Source organism: Cervus elaphus, chromosome 1, assembly GCF_910594005.1.
Source record: "Cervus elaphus chromosome 1, mCerEla1.1, whole genome shotgun sequence".
In the NCBI taxonomy this organism is placed as follows: Eukaryota; Metazoa; Chordata; class Mammalia; order Artiodactyla; family Cervidae; genus Cervus; species Cervus elaphus.
Genome location: NC_057815.1, coordinates 36,339,348 through 36,356,197, shown reverse-complemented (window position 1 = coordinate 36,356,197; position 16,850 = coordinate 36,339,348). Strand labels below are relative to the sequence as shown.

The 16,850-nt window shown below is 39.9% G+C and overlaps 3 protein-coding genes across 8 annotated transcripts in view; 1 reads left to right on the top strand and 2 right to left on the bottom strand.

The window, feature by feature from the left end:
* Positions 1–239: 239 nt before the first annotated feature.
* Positions 240–9,461, bottom strand: SDHD (succinate dehydrogenase complex subunit D). Its single transcript, XM_043899188.1, has 4 exons — positions 9,324–9,461; positions 6,471–6,587; positions 4,964–5,108; positions 240–1,224 (listed from the first exon to the last, which is right to left on the bottom strand). The coding sequence occupies exons 1-4, from the start codon at positions 9,373–9,375 to the stop codon at positions 1,059–1,061; spliced, it is 480 nt and encodes a 159-aa protein (XP_043755123.1). The 5' UTR covers positions 9,376–9,461; the 3' UTR covers positions 240–1,058.
* Positions 9,454–11,516, top strand: TIMM8B (translocase of inner mitochondrial membrane 8 homolog B). Its single transcript, XM_043899201.1, has 2 exons — positions 9,454–9,641; positions 11,117–11,516. Exons 1-2 carry the CDS (start codon positions 9,558–9,560, stop codon positions 11,282–11,284), a joined length of 252 nt encoding a protein of 83 aa, XP_043755136.1. The 5' UTR covers positions 9,454–9,557; the 3' UTR covers positions 11,285–11,516.
* The window catches only part of NKAPD1 (NKAP domain containing 1), an 11,578-nt gene continuing 6,154 nt past the window's right edge, over positions 11,427–16,850 (bottom strand). For 4 of the 6 annotated variants that reach the window (XM_043899142.1, XM_043899166.1, XM_043899133.1 and 1 more), the window contains 3 exons: positions 15,404–15,553; positions 14,466–14,519; positions 11,427–14,112 (listed from right to left, as the gene is read on the bottom strand). In XM_043899142.1, coding sequence (XP_043755077.1) covers positions 13,602–14,112; positions 14,466–14,519; positions 15,404–15,553 — 715 coding nt within the window. In that variant the 3' untranslated portion in view covers positions 11,427–13,601. The remainder of the gene's footprint in view (positions 14,113–14,465; positions 14,520–15,403; positions 15,554–16,850) is intronic. The other 2 variants (XM_043899158.1, XM_043899150.1) reach the window with 1 other exon arrangement.

Below are 16,850 nucleotides of genomic sequence, written 5' to 3'. Positions count from 1 at the left end.
AACACCATAATCTGGACCTAATTTTAATCCCTACTACTTAGTCTCCTCATACCAAACTACTTATACTTGGTACATTTCTGCCTATTACATGAATGTCTTTTTTGTGTTACAGTACTTTGTGTCTAACTTACCTATCTGCTAAACTCAGAAAGAAATGAAAGGAAATTCAGTCCTGCTTCAGAGCTACATATGCAACAGACACTCAGTTCTGTTGAATAAAACTAGGAACAAGTAAGACATAAAAGAGTAGAATAAACTTTTATTATGCAGCATTTTATTTTTTTTAAAAAATTACCTTCATGGAATACATTTTCACATTAGAAATTCCCAGTGGGAAAACAACAACTTATCACTAATAATTTTATATTTGTGGACAGATTATTTTAGGACAAGGAAAATAAACACATTTGAGGATTAAGTCTTGGTTTAGAATCTGTAACAATTTGAAACATCTATAAAGAGAACTCTTCCCTAAATGGAACTTCTCTACATTCAGAAACTCTCCAGGCTCTTCTTCCTAGGATTTAGAAATCAGTAATGTGAAATATCAGCATTTCTAATTTTCAAATTTCCCTAAGACATGTAACCCTCAGTAACTGGTATCAACTGAACAGAGGGGGAGGTTTACAAAAACTAAACACTGCCTAATTTTCTGCAGTCTTTACTTATGAATTAAGTCTTTCCCTTTCTCCATCATCCTAGGACAAATATAGACGTTTGATCAGATATCCAGAGTAATAAAGCTGAATTCCCTTTAAGAGTTTGATAAATTAAAAGGCAAAAAAAGCTCATATATATAGTTCAGTTATACTATGAGACTTGTGAAAAGCTGAGACACTCCATTAGCTCCCCAGAATACAGAATTCAGTCTTATAATTTCTTAAGATACAACTTCTCTCAAATCTTTCTTCAAAGATTAAATTCTAAAAACAATCAGGTGATTAGGAGAAGAGGTTTGTCTCACCAATGTTTTTCCTTCTTATTGTGAGTTGAAATGGCATGACAGAGCAGAGGCAAGGAGGTGTACAATCAATTCTCAAGGTATTAAGTCTAAAAGGTCAGAGTTTCCACAGCATAGCTACAGCTTTGCAGATGCCCACGTCATGATAGTTGAAGTAACAGAGCCCAGCAAAGGTGAAAGCCGAGAGCACCAAAAGGCCTGTCTTGGCAGCTTTCTGCGCTGCATCCCCGTGAACATAGTCAGTAACAACTTGTCCAATGCCCCTGAAGGAAAAAAAAAAAAAAAAAACCACAGTACAAATGAAAAGCTGCAAGTGATGTTAGGTTAGAAAGCTATTCAGTTAACTTGGCTGCAAAAAATAATCAGTCAAGGTCAAAATGCAATTCATGGTAACAAGTGCATGCTAAGTTGCTTCAGTCATGTCCAGCTCTTTGCAATCCTATAGACTATAGCCCAGTAGACTCCTCTGTCCACGGGATTCTACAGGCAAGAATACCGGAGTGGGTTGCCATTTCCTTCTCCAGGGGATCTTCCCGACCCAGGAATCAAACCCAGGTCTCTTAAGTCTCTTGCATTGGCAGGCAGGTACTTTACCACTTGTGCCACCTGGGAAGCCCATAGTAACAAGAATCATAACCAAAATGAAGGAAACAAATGTTTCCTAACAATATAATAAAGATACCTTCCTATTCTTCAGATTCAATTTCCCAGAGTCATTTATATGAGACAGTAACTAATTCCTCCTCTATTTACAAAAACTTGTTTTTTTTAAAAAAACAAAACAAGTGGCCTATAGAGTTTTTCATTAATTCAAAAAGAATTTATTAAGCAGACTATTATGTGCTAGAATCAGTTACAGATGTTGAGAATACCACAAATTAAGACAGCATTACTACCCTTATGGAACAAACATTCCAGTGAAGAGAAAGAAAAAGTACATAGGTGCTATGAAGGAATATTTTAGAAAGGATGGCTTGAATGCAAGGAACATTCCAAACAAAAGTAACAATGACCTTGGTATCTTTAAGGAACAGTAAAAAGGTTATGTGGCTGAGAACAGGGAAATCAGAAGGCAGGCGCAGATCACATAGGGTATGAAAGTCATAACAAGGAGTCTGAATTTTATTTGAAACACAGTGGGAAACCACAGATGTGCTTTAAGTAGGAAGTGACCTAACTTTACTTTTTTAAAGTAATAGTTCTATTGAGATATAATTAAAGTACCATAAAATTAAAATTAATAATTTTGTGGCTTTTGGAATACTCACAGTTGTGCAACATCATAACTGTTTAATTGCAGAACACTGTCATCAAAAAAAACCCTGTACGCTTCAGCCCATTACCCAATCACTAATTGTTTTCTGGCTCTACAGATTTGTTTATTTGGGACATTTTATATAAACGAAAGCATACAACATGTGGCCTTGTCTTGAGTTTTTTTCACTTAGCATAGTATTTTCACAGTTCAGACATGTAGCATGGATAAGCACTTCAAACCTTTGTATGGTCAAATAATACTCCTTTGTAAACATATATTTTATTTATTTAGCTGTTCATTAATTGACACATCTGGACGATTATGCCTTTGGGGCTATTATAACAACACTGCTCTGAACATTATGCTACAGGGTTTTGTGTGGATGGGGACATATGCTTTCACTTTCAGTAGGTATACACCTAAAAGTGAAATTGTTGTGTCAGATGGCAACTCTCTATTGTTAACTCATATTATAACTCTCTGTTGTAAAAACTTGTTAGACCTGCCAAACTATTTTCCAAAGTAGCTGCAATGTTTTACATTCCCAGCAGAGATATATGAGGATTCTAACTTCGTGACCCTTGTAACAGTCCATGTTTTTGATTACAGCCATCTAAGTAGGTGTATGGTGGTATCTCAACGTGGTTCTGATTTGCATTTCTCTAATAACAAACACATTTTTTCATGTGCCTTTTGCCATTTCCATATCTTCTTTAGATAAACGTTAATTTTACCCTATAAAAAGGTCACTTTGGCTGTATGTGGCGAATGGGCCATGCAGGCAGAAGGGCAACAAGAACAAAAATAGAGAACTAGTTAGGAAGCAACTGAAGCAGCTGAGGCAAGGCTGCTGGCTTAACCTGCCTTAAGCTAGGGTGGTGATAGTGAAGATATCATGAAGTGACAATTCAGGCTATGTTTTGAGGAGAGAACTAACAGAAAGAGCTGATGGACTGGTGGCGGGGGTTTAAGACAAAAAGTAGTATTTAGAATGACTCCTAGGAAGGCGAGGGTGGGATGTTTCGAGAGAACAGCATGTATATTATCTATAGTGAAACAGATCCCCAGCCCAGGTGGGATGCATGAGACAAGTGCTCGGGCCTGGTGCACTGGGAAGACCCAGAGGAATCGGGTGGAGGGAGGTGGGAGGGGGGATCGGGATGGGGAATACATGTAACTCCATGGCTGATTCATGTCAATGTATGACAAAACCCACTGCAATGTTGTGAAGTAATTAGCCTCCAACTAATAAAAATAAATGAAAAAAAAAAAAAAACAGAATGACTCCTAGGAATTTTGGTTTGAGCAACAAAACTTAATCGAATTATTGAAGAACAGGAGAGAAGAAGCTTTTGAGGAGAAATTGAGATTTGAGGGGAAGAGTGATTTGGGGCAATATTACATTGGGGATGTCTACTAGATATCTAAGTGGACAACTGGAAATACTAAGTCTGCAGTTCAGGAAAAGAGGTCCATCTGGAAAAAAAAAAAAAAAAGAGGTCTATCTGAACTCACCTGGGGGAAGTGTGTAGATAGAGAAATTTAAGAAAGCCAAGAATGAGCCCAGGGTTCAGACCTTTATTATTCAGAGGTCAGACAAGAGGAGGTGCTGACTGAGGAGACTGAGAAGGTATATAGAGCTGGTAGGGTGGAAGAAAACAAGGAAAGTATGGTATCTAGGAAGCCAAAGAAAAATTACTTAAGGGGAGATCAGTCAATTAAGTTGAATACTGCCGAGTTCAAGTGGAGAACAAAGAATGGACAACTGGATTTGGAAAAATGAAGGTCTTTAGTAATTTTTGTGGAGAATGACTTCAGTTAAATAGTTGGGATAAAAAGCCCAATCAATGCAGGTCTTAAAATACTGGATGCTAAAGAACTAGTTCACAATTACGGACAACTCTTTCAAGTCTTTTCTGTGTATGTGTAAAAAAGAAGAGAGAATTAATAAGGTAACTGGAGAAGTCAATTGCAATTTTTAACATGTATGACTTTAGGACTTCCCTGGTGGTCCAACGGTTAAGACTCCACACTTCCACTATAGGGCACATGGGCTTATCCCTGGTTAGGGAATTAAGACTACATATGCCACGCAGCACGGTCAAAAAAAAAAAAAAAAGCATGACTTTAGATTTATCTCTTATTCTGATTTTTCATCAATTTAGATTGATCTTCTTCCAAGAAACACACATTAGAGAAATCCTACTGTACTTGTGATCTAGTATTTCATGAGCAACTGGGATCACTTACTGTGAAAGGTCTATCTGGTTGAAGGGTAATTCTCCTAACCAATGCTTACTAAGTAAAAAAACTAGGTAAGCAAACAACCCCTTTAATACTATCAAGAAAATGATTCTGACAAATTATTTAACATCCCTGGGATTTAGTTTCCACAGTGGTTAAATAACAGGGTTGGCTAAGATACTCCTTCAAGTCCTTTCAGTTCTAACAATCCAAAAAACACCTCCCCATCCATGACAGCATATTGTCCTTGCCAAACCACATAAAATGGGCAACTCTCAAAAGCAATGGTAAGTTCAAAAGCCTCTCGATATGAAAAGGAAGACATCTAATAGGCACGTGGATACACAAATTTGGGCATATAAATAGTTTACATATGTTTTATTGTTCTCTTCAGATCTTCAGTATTTTGAGCAACTTCTCCGTCATATGCAACTGTGAGATAAGCTCACAGCAGATAAACCGCACAGACAAGGTAATATTGAAAGAACTGCTGTACTTGCCAGTGACTGTGAAGAGTGAGGGCTGCGGCCAAAGAGTAGTCCATCGCAGAACAAGGATTCAAATAAGCAGCTGGAATTAGGCCCAGGAGCAAAACACTGACAACCCTCTCACCAGTCCAGTGGAGAGATGCAGCCTTGGAACCAGCTATAGAAAGGAAGGACGAGATTCCTAAGAGTTTCAGTGGAAATACACATCTCAGTATTTGCCACAAACTAACCCAAACTAACAGAACGGCAAACAGTATGCATTTAAGATTTAACTCTGAGCATAAAGTGGGTAAAAGAAAGGAGGTAAATGAGAAAGATGCAATCTCCTTTCTCTGAAGTCTTTCAGCATAGGGTTTCTCAAAGCCTACATATAGCAATAGAGATCCACTCTGCTTAGAGGCAAGAAGATGGATGAAATATCTATGCAGAATTACCAACCTTGGACTTCATTGTAATAGACAGATATAGATACCTCAGGTAACACCTGAGGAATTCCTTTAAAACATCAATCTTATTTACACCTAATCTTTCTAAGTAATATTAAAAATCCTCCCAAAAGAAAATTAAGCCTGTCAATTCAAAGAGAAGCACAGTTCTAATGCCAACTTTTAGGATCATGGTTCTTCTGTTTTGTTACTTATAAATAGCCCAATATAGAGAAGGAACATGAAACTTTCTTTTAAACAAGTAAAAATAAAATGGGCTTTAAACATCTCTCTGAAAGCCTCTTTTTTTTGGGGGGGGGGGGTTGTTACATACCCCTTTGGGAATGTTTTATTAATGATGGAGTTACTTCCTGGAAAAATGCACATAGATACACATGTTACAAACTATGTACACAACTTTGAGGACTTTCCTTCAGTCCCATGCACCACAAGTTAAAATTGCTCTACTAAATCTAACTGAACAAAGCAAAGTTCATCAACAAAACCTTTTCAAATATAAAATAATTCTAAATAGCAGAAAAACTATACTTGCTTAATTATTCATTACTCAGATGTGGCTTTCAAGTGACAGACTTAAGAACCAAAAGTCTTTATAAAATACTGATGTTTCCAGACTTTAAAAATGAAAATAGTTACCTCATTATTCACTTATGGATTTTCTAAGACTTAATAATACCTAAATAGTATTCATCCAAGAAATAACATGATTTTAATAGCAACCTAAATAAAAACAAGCACGTTATTATAGCTATAAATATGCAAGATTTTAAAAATTGTCTGCTATTATAAATTATTCAGATCTGGCTCCTCTCCAATAAATAAAAGTAACTAAACTACATTGAACAAATTCCCCCTACAGAGCTATTTTCTTTTAAAAAACTTAAAATTTTTTTAAAGACTTAGACCAGAAGGTTCTGTATAAGTGGAAATGGCATCATTCAACCATGCTAGCATTGTGTGCCCAAAAGTGTAGACTAGGTCTTCACTCGACGGAGCTGGACACAAGAGTTCCCCTCAGAGAGAGCAAGCCCTGCCAAAGGCATGATAATTGGCCCAGACAAAGAGGCACATACCATGGTGGTGGGGTGACAGGTGAATATGCCGTGTTCCACACCATCCTTGGGCAGGTCGGTCCTGGAGAAATGCTGAGACAAGAGCTGGTCTGACCACTGGGGTTCGGAGGAACAGAGCTGAGGAAAGAGACATCAAGGGAATCATAAGCACCTTCCCTGTAACGGGATTGAGACTTTCTAAATGACCAGAGATAAGCTGCTGCTGCTGCTCAGCTGCTTCAGTCATGTCTGACTCCGTGTGACCCTATGGACTGCAGCCCGCCAGACTCCTCTGTCCATGGGATTCTCATTGCCATGCCCTCCTCCAGGGGATCTTGCCAACCCAGGGATCGAACCCAGGTCTCCTGCATTGCAGGCCAATTCTTTACCACTGAGCCACCAAGGAAGACCCATAGGTAAGCTACTTAACCCCAAAGAGGGAATAACCATCTAATCTGTAAAATGTGGACAGCATCTACTTCACTGGCTTGCTGTGAGACTAGACTAAGCAGCCATGGAAAGACTGATAAATCAATGAGCACTTCTGCAAAAAGGGCTTCACTCTGACCAATTCTTAAAAATTAATTATGGCTCTTTTATCCTCTCATTCATCTACTCATCCAACAAACTTTTACTACACACAAAATTATGCTCTGCACAACAGCAAGAGAGATAAAGACAAAGTCTTTGTCTTCAAGTAATTCAGCCTAGCTTGGGAAATACCACTTTCTTTTTCAAATCAATTTCTGTGCTTGCACTCTTGAACTCATCCCTTTCTGTCCTCTTATAGATCTTGTCTCTTGGTTGAAAACTAGGCAGACCTAAGAACACCCAAGCCTATCAATACCGGCTATGAGATAATGGGCAATTAAGTTAAATAGGCTCTCCAAGCCTCAATGTCCTCATTTGTAAAATGAAAACATTGGTACTTACTTCATAATACTCTGCTGAAAATTAAATAATATATGTAAGATGTTCAGCCTAAGTCCCACAATGTTATAAACACTCAATAAAAGATAATTTCTCTCCTGTATCTTTAACCCCTCCTTTCTTCCTACTGACCATTTTCCCTCAACTGATGTAATATACTTAACCCCTCCCTTCATCCTATGTCCTGTAATGCCCATGCAGTCTTCCCCTCCTTTCTTCTCTTTCTAAACATGCTTCTTTAAAGTGTTGTCTAAATCACGTTGACTTCCTCACTTCCCTAAAATTCTTCACGGCCTGCAATTTGTCCTTATCCCCACCAAAGCTGCCTTCATGAATCACCAATGTTCTCATGTGGCCACATCCAACAGTCTTCATCTTACTGGGCCTTTCTGCACCACGAGGCACTGGTGGCCACTTCTCCCTTCTTTTCTCTGACAGAACTCTCTTCAGCTTCTCCCTTTGATTCTCTGATCATTATATATCAGTCTCCTCCTGCATCTGCTCTTAAATGCTCACCCAGGAGTCTATCATCTGCCCTTTGCTCTCCTTGCTGCCTAGGCCCACCCCTAGACATTTTGTCCACTCAACTTCTAGAGCCTTTAGGTTGGTGACACTCAACTCTGTACCGCCAGGCCTGATCTCTCGCCAGAATTCTGGAAGTTTGAGTACCTGCAAGCTCTCTCCCCTGAGGTACCCCACCTGGTCCTCAAACTCACTATGGCAAAAACTAAAATCACCCTTCAACTCGCTTTCTCAATCAAACTTGCCTCTCATTTGCATGTTCCTCATTTTATTTAATGATATCCCAGTCACTCTTCAACCTAAGCCAGAAATCTGGAAATCATGTAAGACTTCCCTTCTAAATTCAGCCAAATACCAAACCATACTGATATAACTCCTTAGCATTTCTTGAGACAATCTTCTCTTATGTATTACTTTCCAAGTTAAGGAGCTCACCATGCCTGCCTAGACTACTACAATAAGTGTCTCAATTCACCTCCTAACTTAGGTCTTAGCTTGTCCCGTCTCCCACAATGGCCATCAATAATATCACACAGTTACCAAGGTGGTAAATCTAACTGCAAATCTATGTCAAATCTTTCACCGGCTCCCCTTCACACAAAGAAAAATGCATATTCCACATCAAGATAAATTTTTTCTGAGATTTGACTTCAGTTCACTTTTCCAAAACCAACTCATTCCTCACCTTGAGCTTCATGTTTTAATATCCGATTTGTTTTCTCTCACAAAAAGCAGTTTCTATGCCTTTCATCATTGCTTCTGCTCATCCCACTAGCTCTAACTGTAATGCCCTTCTTCCTGTGGCCTTCCTTACCCTCAAGACTCAATCAGGTACAGCTCCTTCAGGAAGTGAGACAGGATAATCCTTCCAAAACACAGAGCTAGTATAGTCTTCTGGACTGGCATACAACTTAGATACTGTGCTGCAGTTTCTGCTTCATGTCATACTATGCTTATATGAGTTTTTCCTGTAAAAATGGAAACTCTTTAAGGGTTGGAACTACGCTTTCTCACATTTTTAACCCATCATACTACAGTACCTTGTATAACACAAACTTAAATGATTATCAAACTGAACTCCAAGGGAAACGACCAATAGGTAAAATGGGGCTTAGACACTGACACTCTTTTCTGATTCAGGGTGGGAACATTCCAAAGACAGGGAATGCGGAGAAAAAGACAACTCGTGAACACAGCCACAGCAGGACTATAACTTTCAGACTACCCCATCACCACGTCAGCCCAGAGCAGGGGAAACATGCACTCGGGTGGACATCTGGACCCGAAGACAACGCTGGTCATGCTGTGCCAAAGCAAAGGAGGGACCTCCTGTTCAAAAGGTCTCACCGCCCAGCAGACGAATCCTAACCGCATCCCTTCCCCCGGCTGGAGGCTGTGCTAAGAACCTCCGGCTGCCCTCACCTCGCCCTTCTCTGGCGCCGCAAAGGACACTCAGCCTCCAGAGAGTCGCCATGTCGCTCCTGAAGGTTCAAGGTTAAACAGCAACCCGGAAGCAGTCATACGACAACATCCGCCCGCGATGACGGGAAGAAAACACGGAAAAGGAAAACGCCGCGTGAACCGGAAGTCGGGGTCGGCGGGCCCGCCGCACATGCGCAGATAACTCTTCGGAAGGTCGGTAACCGGACACAGAAGATGGCGGAGCTGGGTGAGGCGGACGAAGCCGAGTTGCAACGCCTGGTGGCGGCCGAACAGCAGAAAGCGCAGTTCACTGCACAGGTGCGGGGACAGGGACTAGTGTGAAGAGAAAGGAGGATGAAGTACAAGTCCCGGGCACTCGCGGAGCTCTGAACGCTGGCGGCGCGGGGCGGCCGCCAGCCACTCCGTGCTTGCTGCGCGTGGTTCTGCTCACTAAAGAAACGAGTCACTTCTGCCGCTGGTGACCTGCAGTGCTCAGGTGCCCTGTGAGCCTAGCGTAGGGGAGAGAGAAGGTGTAAAGCGAAGCAAAAAGGTTCGGGCGACGCAAGTGCACGGAAGCCTAGTTTGGTGGCGAGCTCTCTAGGCTGGCATTGGGAGGACCCAGCTTCTCATACTGCTCTGTCCCCTACAGGCCACGTGCCCCTAAACACAACACCCATCCACCGTTAGGTCTTGGTTTCACAGTCGCCTGCTGTCTCACAGGATGTCGAGGATCATGTGCAATAATGTATTTGAAAACGATAGAGTAGTAGAGCATTATTGGATGAAAGTGGGCCCTGAAGTAGTCAGTCTAGACTATTAGGTTAGAACAAGAGCTTCGGAGCATGGTTCCAGCCCCGGCGTTGACCTTTACTAACAGTATGATTTTGGGCTTGTTACTTACCGTGCCTCTTAAATGGAGGTGACAGTCATTCTTTAGGACCTCAAAAAGAATTGACGTACTACTTAGTATCGCAGCCTCCCGAAATAGTTAAGCCCTTGGTAAATGGTTACTCCCCGCGGGGAGTGGAGTTGGTGGGAAGGGGAGGGCTCACGGAAGATAAGTGGCGAGAACCCTGGTTGGAAATCTTTGGATCCTGAACATTTTGAAAGCCCACACATTTTCTGTGAGCATTTTTCTGTAGATTGGGTCCATAACCTTCATTGGATTCTCAGCATATGTCCCTGACCCCCAAAAGGTTAACTTCTTAAGAACTGCTAAGGAATAGGCTTAGAATGAGATGCGTGCAGTGGTTTGGGGGAATTAATTGGTACCATAGCTTTCCCAGCTTACACTGGTGTTAGCTTGGAAATAAAGAACGTATCAATTCTGCCTGCAGTTTTACAGTCTGATTAAGGACGTGACACAGAAAATAATGGTGCTGTCAAGGAGGTGATGATAAACTGGAAAAACCTTTAGGGAGGAGTATTGAGGGCCAAGTTAAGTATGCTGTGTGTGAACCTACCTCATTGAAACACATTGGTTGGGTGTTAAATAAGGGAGTGCCCTGAGTGACTGACAAAGAAACATGCATTAGGCCCAGCACTGGGGTGACTTGATCAAAAGTGCCTATTTTTCAGTTACTGAGGAGGAGAAAAATAGACAAGGAAAGGATCAAAGTATTGTTGAAGGGTAGGAATGAGGAGTTGGACTGTATTGGTGACAAATCAGGAAGTGAGGGAAGAGTCAAAGAATGGTTTAGTCAGGTGACAGAAAATGAGAAAAATGGGAAGAAAATTCAGAGATAAAGCCTGTCGCCAGACCTCAAGTAGTTATTTTTTTTCTTTCCTCTTAGGTGCATCACTTCATGGAGCTATGTTGGGATAAATGTGTGGAGAAGCCAGGGAATCGCTTAGACTCTCGCACTGAAAATTGTCTCTCTAGCTGTGTGGACCGCTTCATTGACACTACTCTTGCTATCACCAGTCGGTTTGCCCAGATTGTACAGAAAGGAGGGCAGTAAGCCATCCCCTGGAAGAATGACACAACCAGCAAAGGACTTACTAAGCAGACTGAAGGGCCAGTGGGGGAAGGTTGTCAACCCTCTGTCAGGTTAACTTCAGGCTGTTACCAAGCCTGTTGGTGCTAAAAAGTAACAGATCAAATGTTCAAAAAGTGAAATTTATTTATTGGGAATTCAGAAATTCCATCTTGTATCACAACAATTTATTCAATAAATGTGAATTCTCCAACTCTCTTTTTTAAACCCCATTTTGGGATTTAATATATAGATCTCTGATTGGTAGGAACATTAGAAATAAGTATGTTCCAAGGCCACTAGTCGTGCAAATGAGAGATCTTAGGTTTTGAAGAGCCATCCTAAGCCATATTTAAGGGGGTGGGAAGAACCAGCAAAAGCCTTAGCCTTAAGGCATCAAAGAGAATTTGGGGTTGAGAAAGGTGAAGAACAGAAAACAGCTTTATTGCTTACACATGACCAGGAAAAGGTAAACATGGCAAAAAACAAAACAGGCAAGATGTGTGTTCACTGGGAAAGAGGCCTGCGAGTATGAGAGGAAGAGAAAGTCAAGACCCAAACAGAATCAACTTCCTGGAGAAGCCTTGTTCCACTGGCCCATCTTCCTGAGTCTGTGCTTAGAATCAAAACTTTCAGAGCACAGAAACAATGCTTAAGAAAAAAACCCAGGAGCTGAAAACTCCTTCCCACAAAGATTTCACTTCCTCCAAGAAGAAAACAATTGCTTTAGGTTAAGAGGTAGTAATTATAGACTGTTTTTCCCTACTTGGGCCCTTAATTTCAATGTTAAAAATATGCACCATGGAACATCAGCAGTTGAGTACCAAAGTACTAATATTTCAAATAAATATCCCAAAAGGTAGCACCTGCTTAGAGTCAAGGGCTAGGGAACCTCTGGCCAACTGTTTATGACTAAGCATTTTATTAGAAATCTGTTCTGTAAAGAGAACAATTTAATAGTTCAGAGCTACAAAAAATTACCACCTCATGGAATGTTGTCATAGTCTATTGCTGGTGTCATACACTGTCAGGCTACCATGAAGTATTTCTGTATTAGACATGGGGAAAGTAAGGCCAGGGAGGTTGACTTACCTGCTCCAAACCTCATAACCAATTAATGGCAGAACCAAGACCAAAAGTCTGAGCTTTCAAGATTTTTACTCAGCCCATGAAGTGACAGCCAGGAAAAAACAATGTCACTTGATCTGCCATAGTAAATATAATTCATTTGTGTTCTGCCAGCTTTCTTCCAGCGAGTTTGGTTTCTTAAGAATTAATGTAGTAGGATCACCGTATATAGCAAAGGGAAATAACAAGATCTCTGCTTGGTGCTTTAATCCAAAGGCAGACTAGGAAGAAATGGATATGTCCCTGAGAAGCCTACTTCATTTTGGAATCGATTCAACCTAGTTTCAAGGGAAATCTACAAGTTCATTTACTAAGAAATGCACAAGGAAGACAACATTTAAATGGCTGTTGCTGCCCTGAATCCTTTTCAGCACACGATGAGATAGCATGACTGATGCCTAATTCTTCATTTGGTTGAGAACTTACCAAGACAACTGAAGAAATAATTTTGAATACAAGTGCATTTAGGTAATAAACAGTGGAACTGGAAAACCTTTTACTATCCAATTATCCATGTTTAGGGGTATACTGAGTATAGCCACAGACCCTGTCCAGCAGGGAAATTTGACAAAACCCCCTAGTTTCTACCAATAACAGCTCTCTAAGGATGTTAATCATGAATTAAAAATGTTCTTATGCTCATTTCCTTATTACGTAAACTGGACCACATCTGATGGGGCCAAAATACAGAAAAGATCAAAGCACCAAGGCTAAAGACAGAGTCAAGTTGTGGCACCTATTATATAATAGACAAGAGCAACACGATATTCCCTCATCATACCATTCTATATAGTACTAGCTCAATCCATCTCTTGACCCCAGCCCTTGCTTTCCCCAAATTCAACACTGCAACTGGTATACCCAGGTCTTTACTGGATTGTTTTCTGGGTCCTTTAATTTGCTGCATATGCACTCTACCCTAAATGTGATTAATCACAAAAAATAATCTCTTCAAGAAACCTTCATAACAAAATAACAGATTCCCTATTAACAATAAGAGGATCAAGTTTAACAGGCCAAAATAGACAAGACGTCTGTCAGAACACATGTAGATGGCACAGGACAGCTCTAACCTCAGGCCCTGTGCTGAGCAGTAGCGTCACTGGCAAACCCCAAGGTGTAAGAACTGTAAATATCCAGAGTCATGCAGAAAACAAGAATGCTTCTTTCTCATTTAGTCATCCTCTGAACTCTCAGCAGACCTTTCATCTGTAGCCACTTTCCAATTTGTGCGTTTGTTTGTCCTCTCCTGTGTTTCATTGTTAACTACAGGGATATGAGCTTTTTTCTCTCTCTTTTTCCTTTTGGTTTTCTTAGTGTCTCTTTCCTCACTTTCCTCAGAACTGCTGGATGCAGAATCATCTGATGGGGAAGTGTCACTTTCTGCCTCTAAGAATAAAGGAGATTTCTTGAGAGACTTTTTCCTGGATTTTTTCTTGCGTTTATGTGGTTGCTTCCTTTTCCTGGTACCTTTAGAAGCCCCAGTTTCTTCTGAGAACTCGCTTGAGGAATCTGCTGTTATATCTGTGGCTTCCTTTTTGCTCTTCTTCTGTTTTTTGTGTGACTTTTTTTTCTGCTTTTTTTTGTGGGACTTCTTTGACTTCTTGTGTTTGTGAGATTCATGGGTAGATGATTTTACCTGGGGAGATGTTTTTTTCCCATTGGTAATATCTTGCTGATCACTACTAATAAAAAAGAAAAACTGCTTTACTGTAGAAAATATAAAGTGTATTTATATAATTTTTATATTCTGCTTTCTAGATGGAAAGTTGGGGTTAACATCTGAATTTTAAATCAAAGCTTTGATACAGGCTTACCATGAGACTATCACTGAGTTTTGTTTCCTCATTTTTAAAATGAAGATAAAAATTCTTCTCTGCCATACTGAGTTACTGTATAGGAACACTGTATATAAAACCTACATGCTATAGATATGCCAAATGTCAGTCAGGGAAAGGCAAAATATCAGTCCTCTCCCAACTAAACTGCGTACTAATCTTAGTTTCTATCTTTTTTCTAGTAAGCCTACTTGCCTTACCTGTCTGTTTCAAATTCTTCAGGGTATAACTCTTTATATCCACTGTGGCCCCATCTGTAAGATAACGTTTTATTACACACATTACTAAAGCAATGCATACCTTTCTTAAAACTAAGACAAATTAGACTTACAAGTGTATACATACACAGACACACACAGAACAAAAAAAAGATACGGAAGAGCCAACACCACATTTATAGATCAGTACATTTTCCATAGTTTGGTTACATTTTCCATAGTATATACTCTCATTTCAGAAACAAAGGATTCCTTTATCCATTTGTAAGAAAACTTGCCATTCTCTTCCTTAAAACATTGAGGAACTCTTAATACGCTGCTCTTCAGCTGTGAAATATGTCTCCAAAAGCACTTCATAACATAATGCTGTCTACCTTGGGACAATTTTTTTAAATAAGTTAATTGAGGTATAATTCGTATACCATAAAATTCACCCATTTACAGTGTACGATTCAGTGGCTTTTAGCATATTCAGAGTTGTGCAACTCTTGAATCACCACTATGATTTTAGAATATTTTCATCACCCCACAAAAAAACAATCCATCAGCAGTTACTCCATTCCTCCATCTCCTACAGCCCATGGCAACCACTAATCTACTTTCTATCTCTATAGAATCATATAATAAGTGGCCTTTTGTGTCTGACTTTTCTCACCTAGCATAAGGTTTTCAAGGTTCATCCATGTTCTAGCAGGTAACAGTACTTTATTCCATTTACTGTAAATAACATTCCATTACCATTCCATATACCACATCTTGTTTATCCATTGATTAACTGACAGACATTTGGGTTTCCACTTTTTTGGCTATTATGAGTATGCTATGAACATTTCTGTAATAAGCTTTTGCGGGGATAATTTTTAAAAGTACACATTCTCAGGCCATATATCACTAATGGTCACAAGAATTTAGTCACAGACCTGTCTGGCATGTTAGCTTCATAATCATATAACTTCTTGTTCCAGGATTTAGCCTTAAGAAAACCATCATCCAGTGCTCCACAAATTTCATTCTTTGGCCTCCAGTAATCTCTTTGACTTTCTTCATCAAAACCATCACTGCGCATCCGGCTATAAGAGAAAAGAGAAGAACTTTTAGGTACAGAAGCAATCTGTAAGGTTACTTTATGGAATATCATGCACAAAACTCACTGGAGAAGCTAAAAGGAGACCAAAACAACCTAATACTTTTTTTTATAACCTGATACTTAATGTTAAAAATATCTATCTTTTTAACATTATGTCCTCTCTTAATTTGTACAGTTATTCAATGAAAATATGATCATCACTACCCCTCCTACTGCAAAGTACAAACAAAACAACTTTTGGGACTGGGGCATGTTATACTTCACTCACTGATTCTGAAGGAAGCAGACCAATAATCACAGCTGGGGACACCTCCAACTGCCCCAGTGATTTTGAGATACACTCCCTTCCCTAACACCAGCTCCTACTGTAATTAGATCACAGTAACAGTGGTAGCAAGGTGTAACCCATGAATATGTTGGAGTAGAAAAACAGTTATGAACTACTTATCTAGCCTGTGCCTACAAAATCCCACTAACAAGTCACTAAGCCAGCTAAGAGGTTATCAAAAATGTTTAAGGGCCTCCTCCATGCCTATGAGGCACGGTTGCAGCTGCAGTACTATAATGGGAAATGAGCAATCAAAAAAACTGCCCCTAAAGAAATTATGTTTTAAAGACTTATTCATCATGACAGGCATTAACAGTCCACTCCAAAAGAATAGTATTTTGTTCTGGGATGTTACTAGGAATTGAATAACCAACACAAAACAAATCATCATCTGCACTAAGTACTTCCAAATTCTCAAAGAACCATCCTCAGAGAACCATCCTCAGAGAGAAAACAGACTGAAATGGTATTTATTTTTATGTTGAGACCCTGCCATGTTTACCATGGATACCCTGAATACTTTCTTGGGGAAAGCTATTCACACAGTCACTCCAAAGTCCACACACTCAGCAGGCATACTCCTTAAATATCTCACTATTATTAACTATGTCCCTGAATGGCTTTAGAAATCAGCATTGCTAACTTCATAGTCATTTTTCATACAACAGCTCTACAGCAATAGGCATATGAGGCCCAGGAGATGTTCCCAACATTCTGACATTCCTATACCTCCACAGGTAAGACAACTAAGCCTACATAATCCTTCATACTCACAGTCAAATTATTAAGAAGGTAATGTGAAAGGCTGTGTGACAAGACAGTGAGTAGATAAGGTAAAGAAAAGGCAGAGAGAGGATGAAAGACTAATAAGGGAAAGGTGTGAATGATCAGCTAAGTGACCATAAGATACCTATAGAAAATCTTAAGTCAAAAGCCGTCAGGTAAGGTCAGA

What these genes read in the sequence shown, in the direction of transcription:
- SDHD (XM_043899188.1), bottom strand. Translation starts at nt 9,375, where the DNA reads ATGGCGACTCTCTGGAGGCTGAGTGTCCTTTGCGGCGCCAGAGAAGGG. An exon ending in CCTGTCACCCCACCACCATG is followed by an intron (nt 5,109 to 6,470) that starts GTATGTGCCTCT and finishes TCCTTTCTATAG; the next exon opens with CTGGTTCCAAGGCTGCATCT. An exon ending in CTCACTCTTCACAGTCACTG is followed by an intron (nt 1,225 to 4,963) that starts GCAAGTACAGCA and finishes TTTTTCCTTCAG; the next exon opens with GGGCATTGGACAAGTTGTTA.
- TIMM8B (XM_043899201.1), top strand. Translation starts at nt 9,558, where the DNA reads ATGGCGGAGCTGGGTGAGGCGGACGAAGCCGAGTTGCAACGCCTGGTG. An exon ending in AAGCGCAGTTCACTGCACAG is followed by an intron (nt 9,642 to 11,116) that starts GTGCGGGGACAG and finishes CTTTCCTCTTAG; the next exon opens with GTGCATCACTTCATGGAGCT.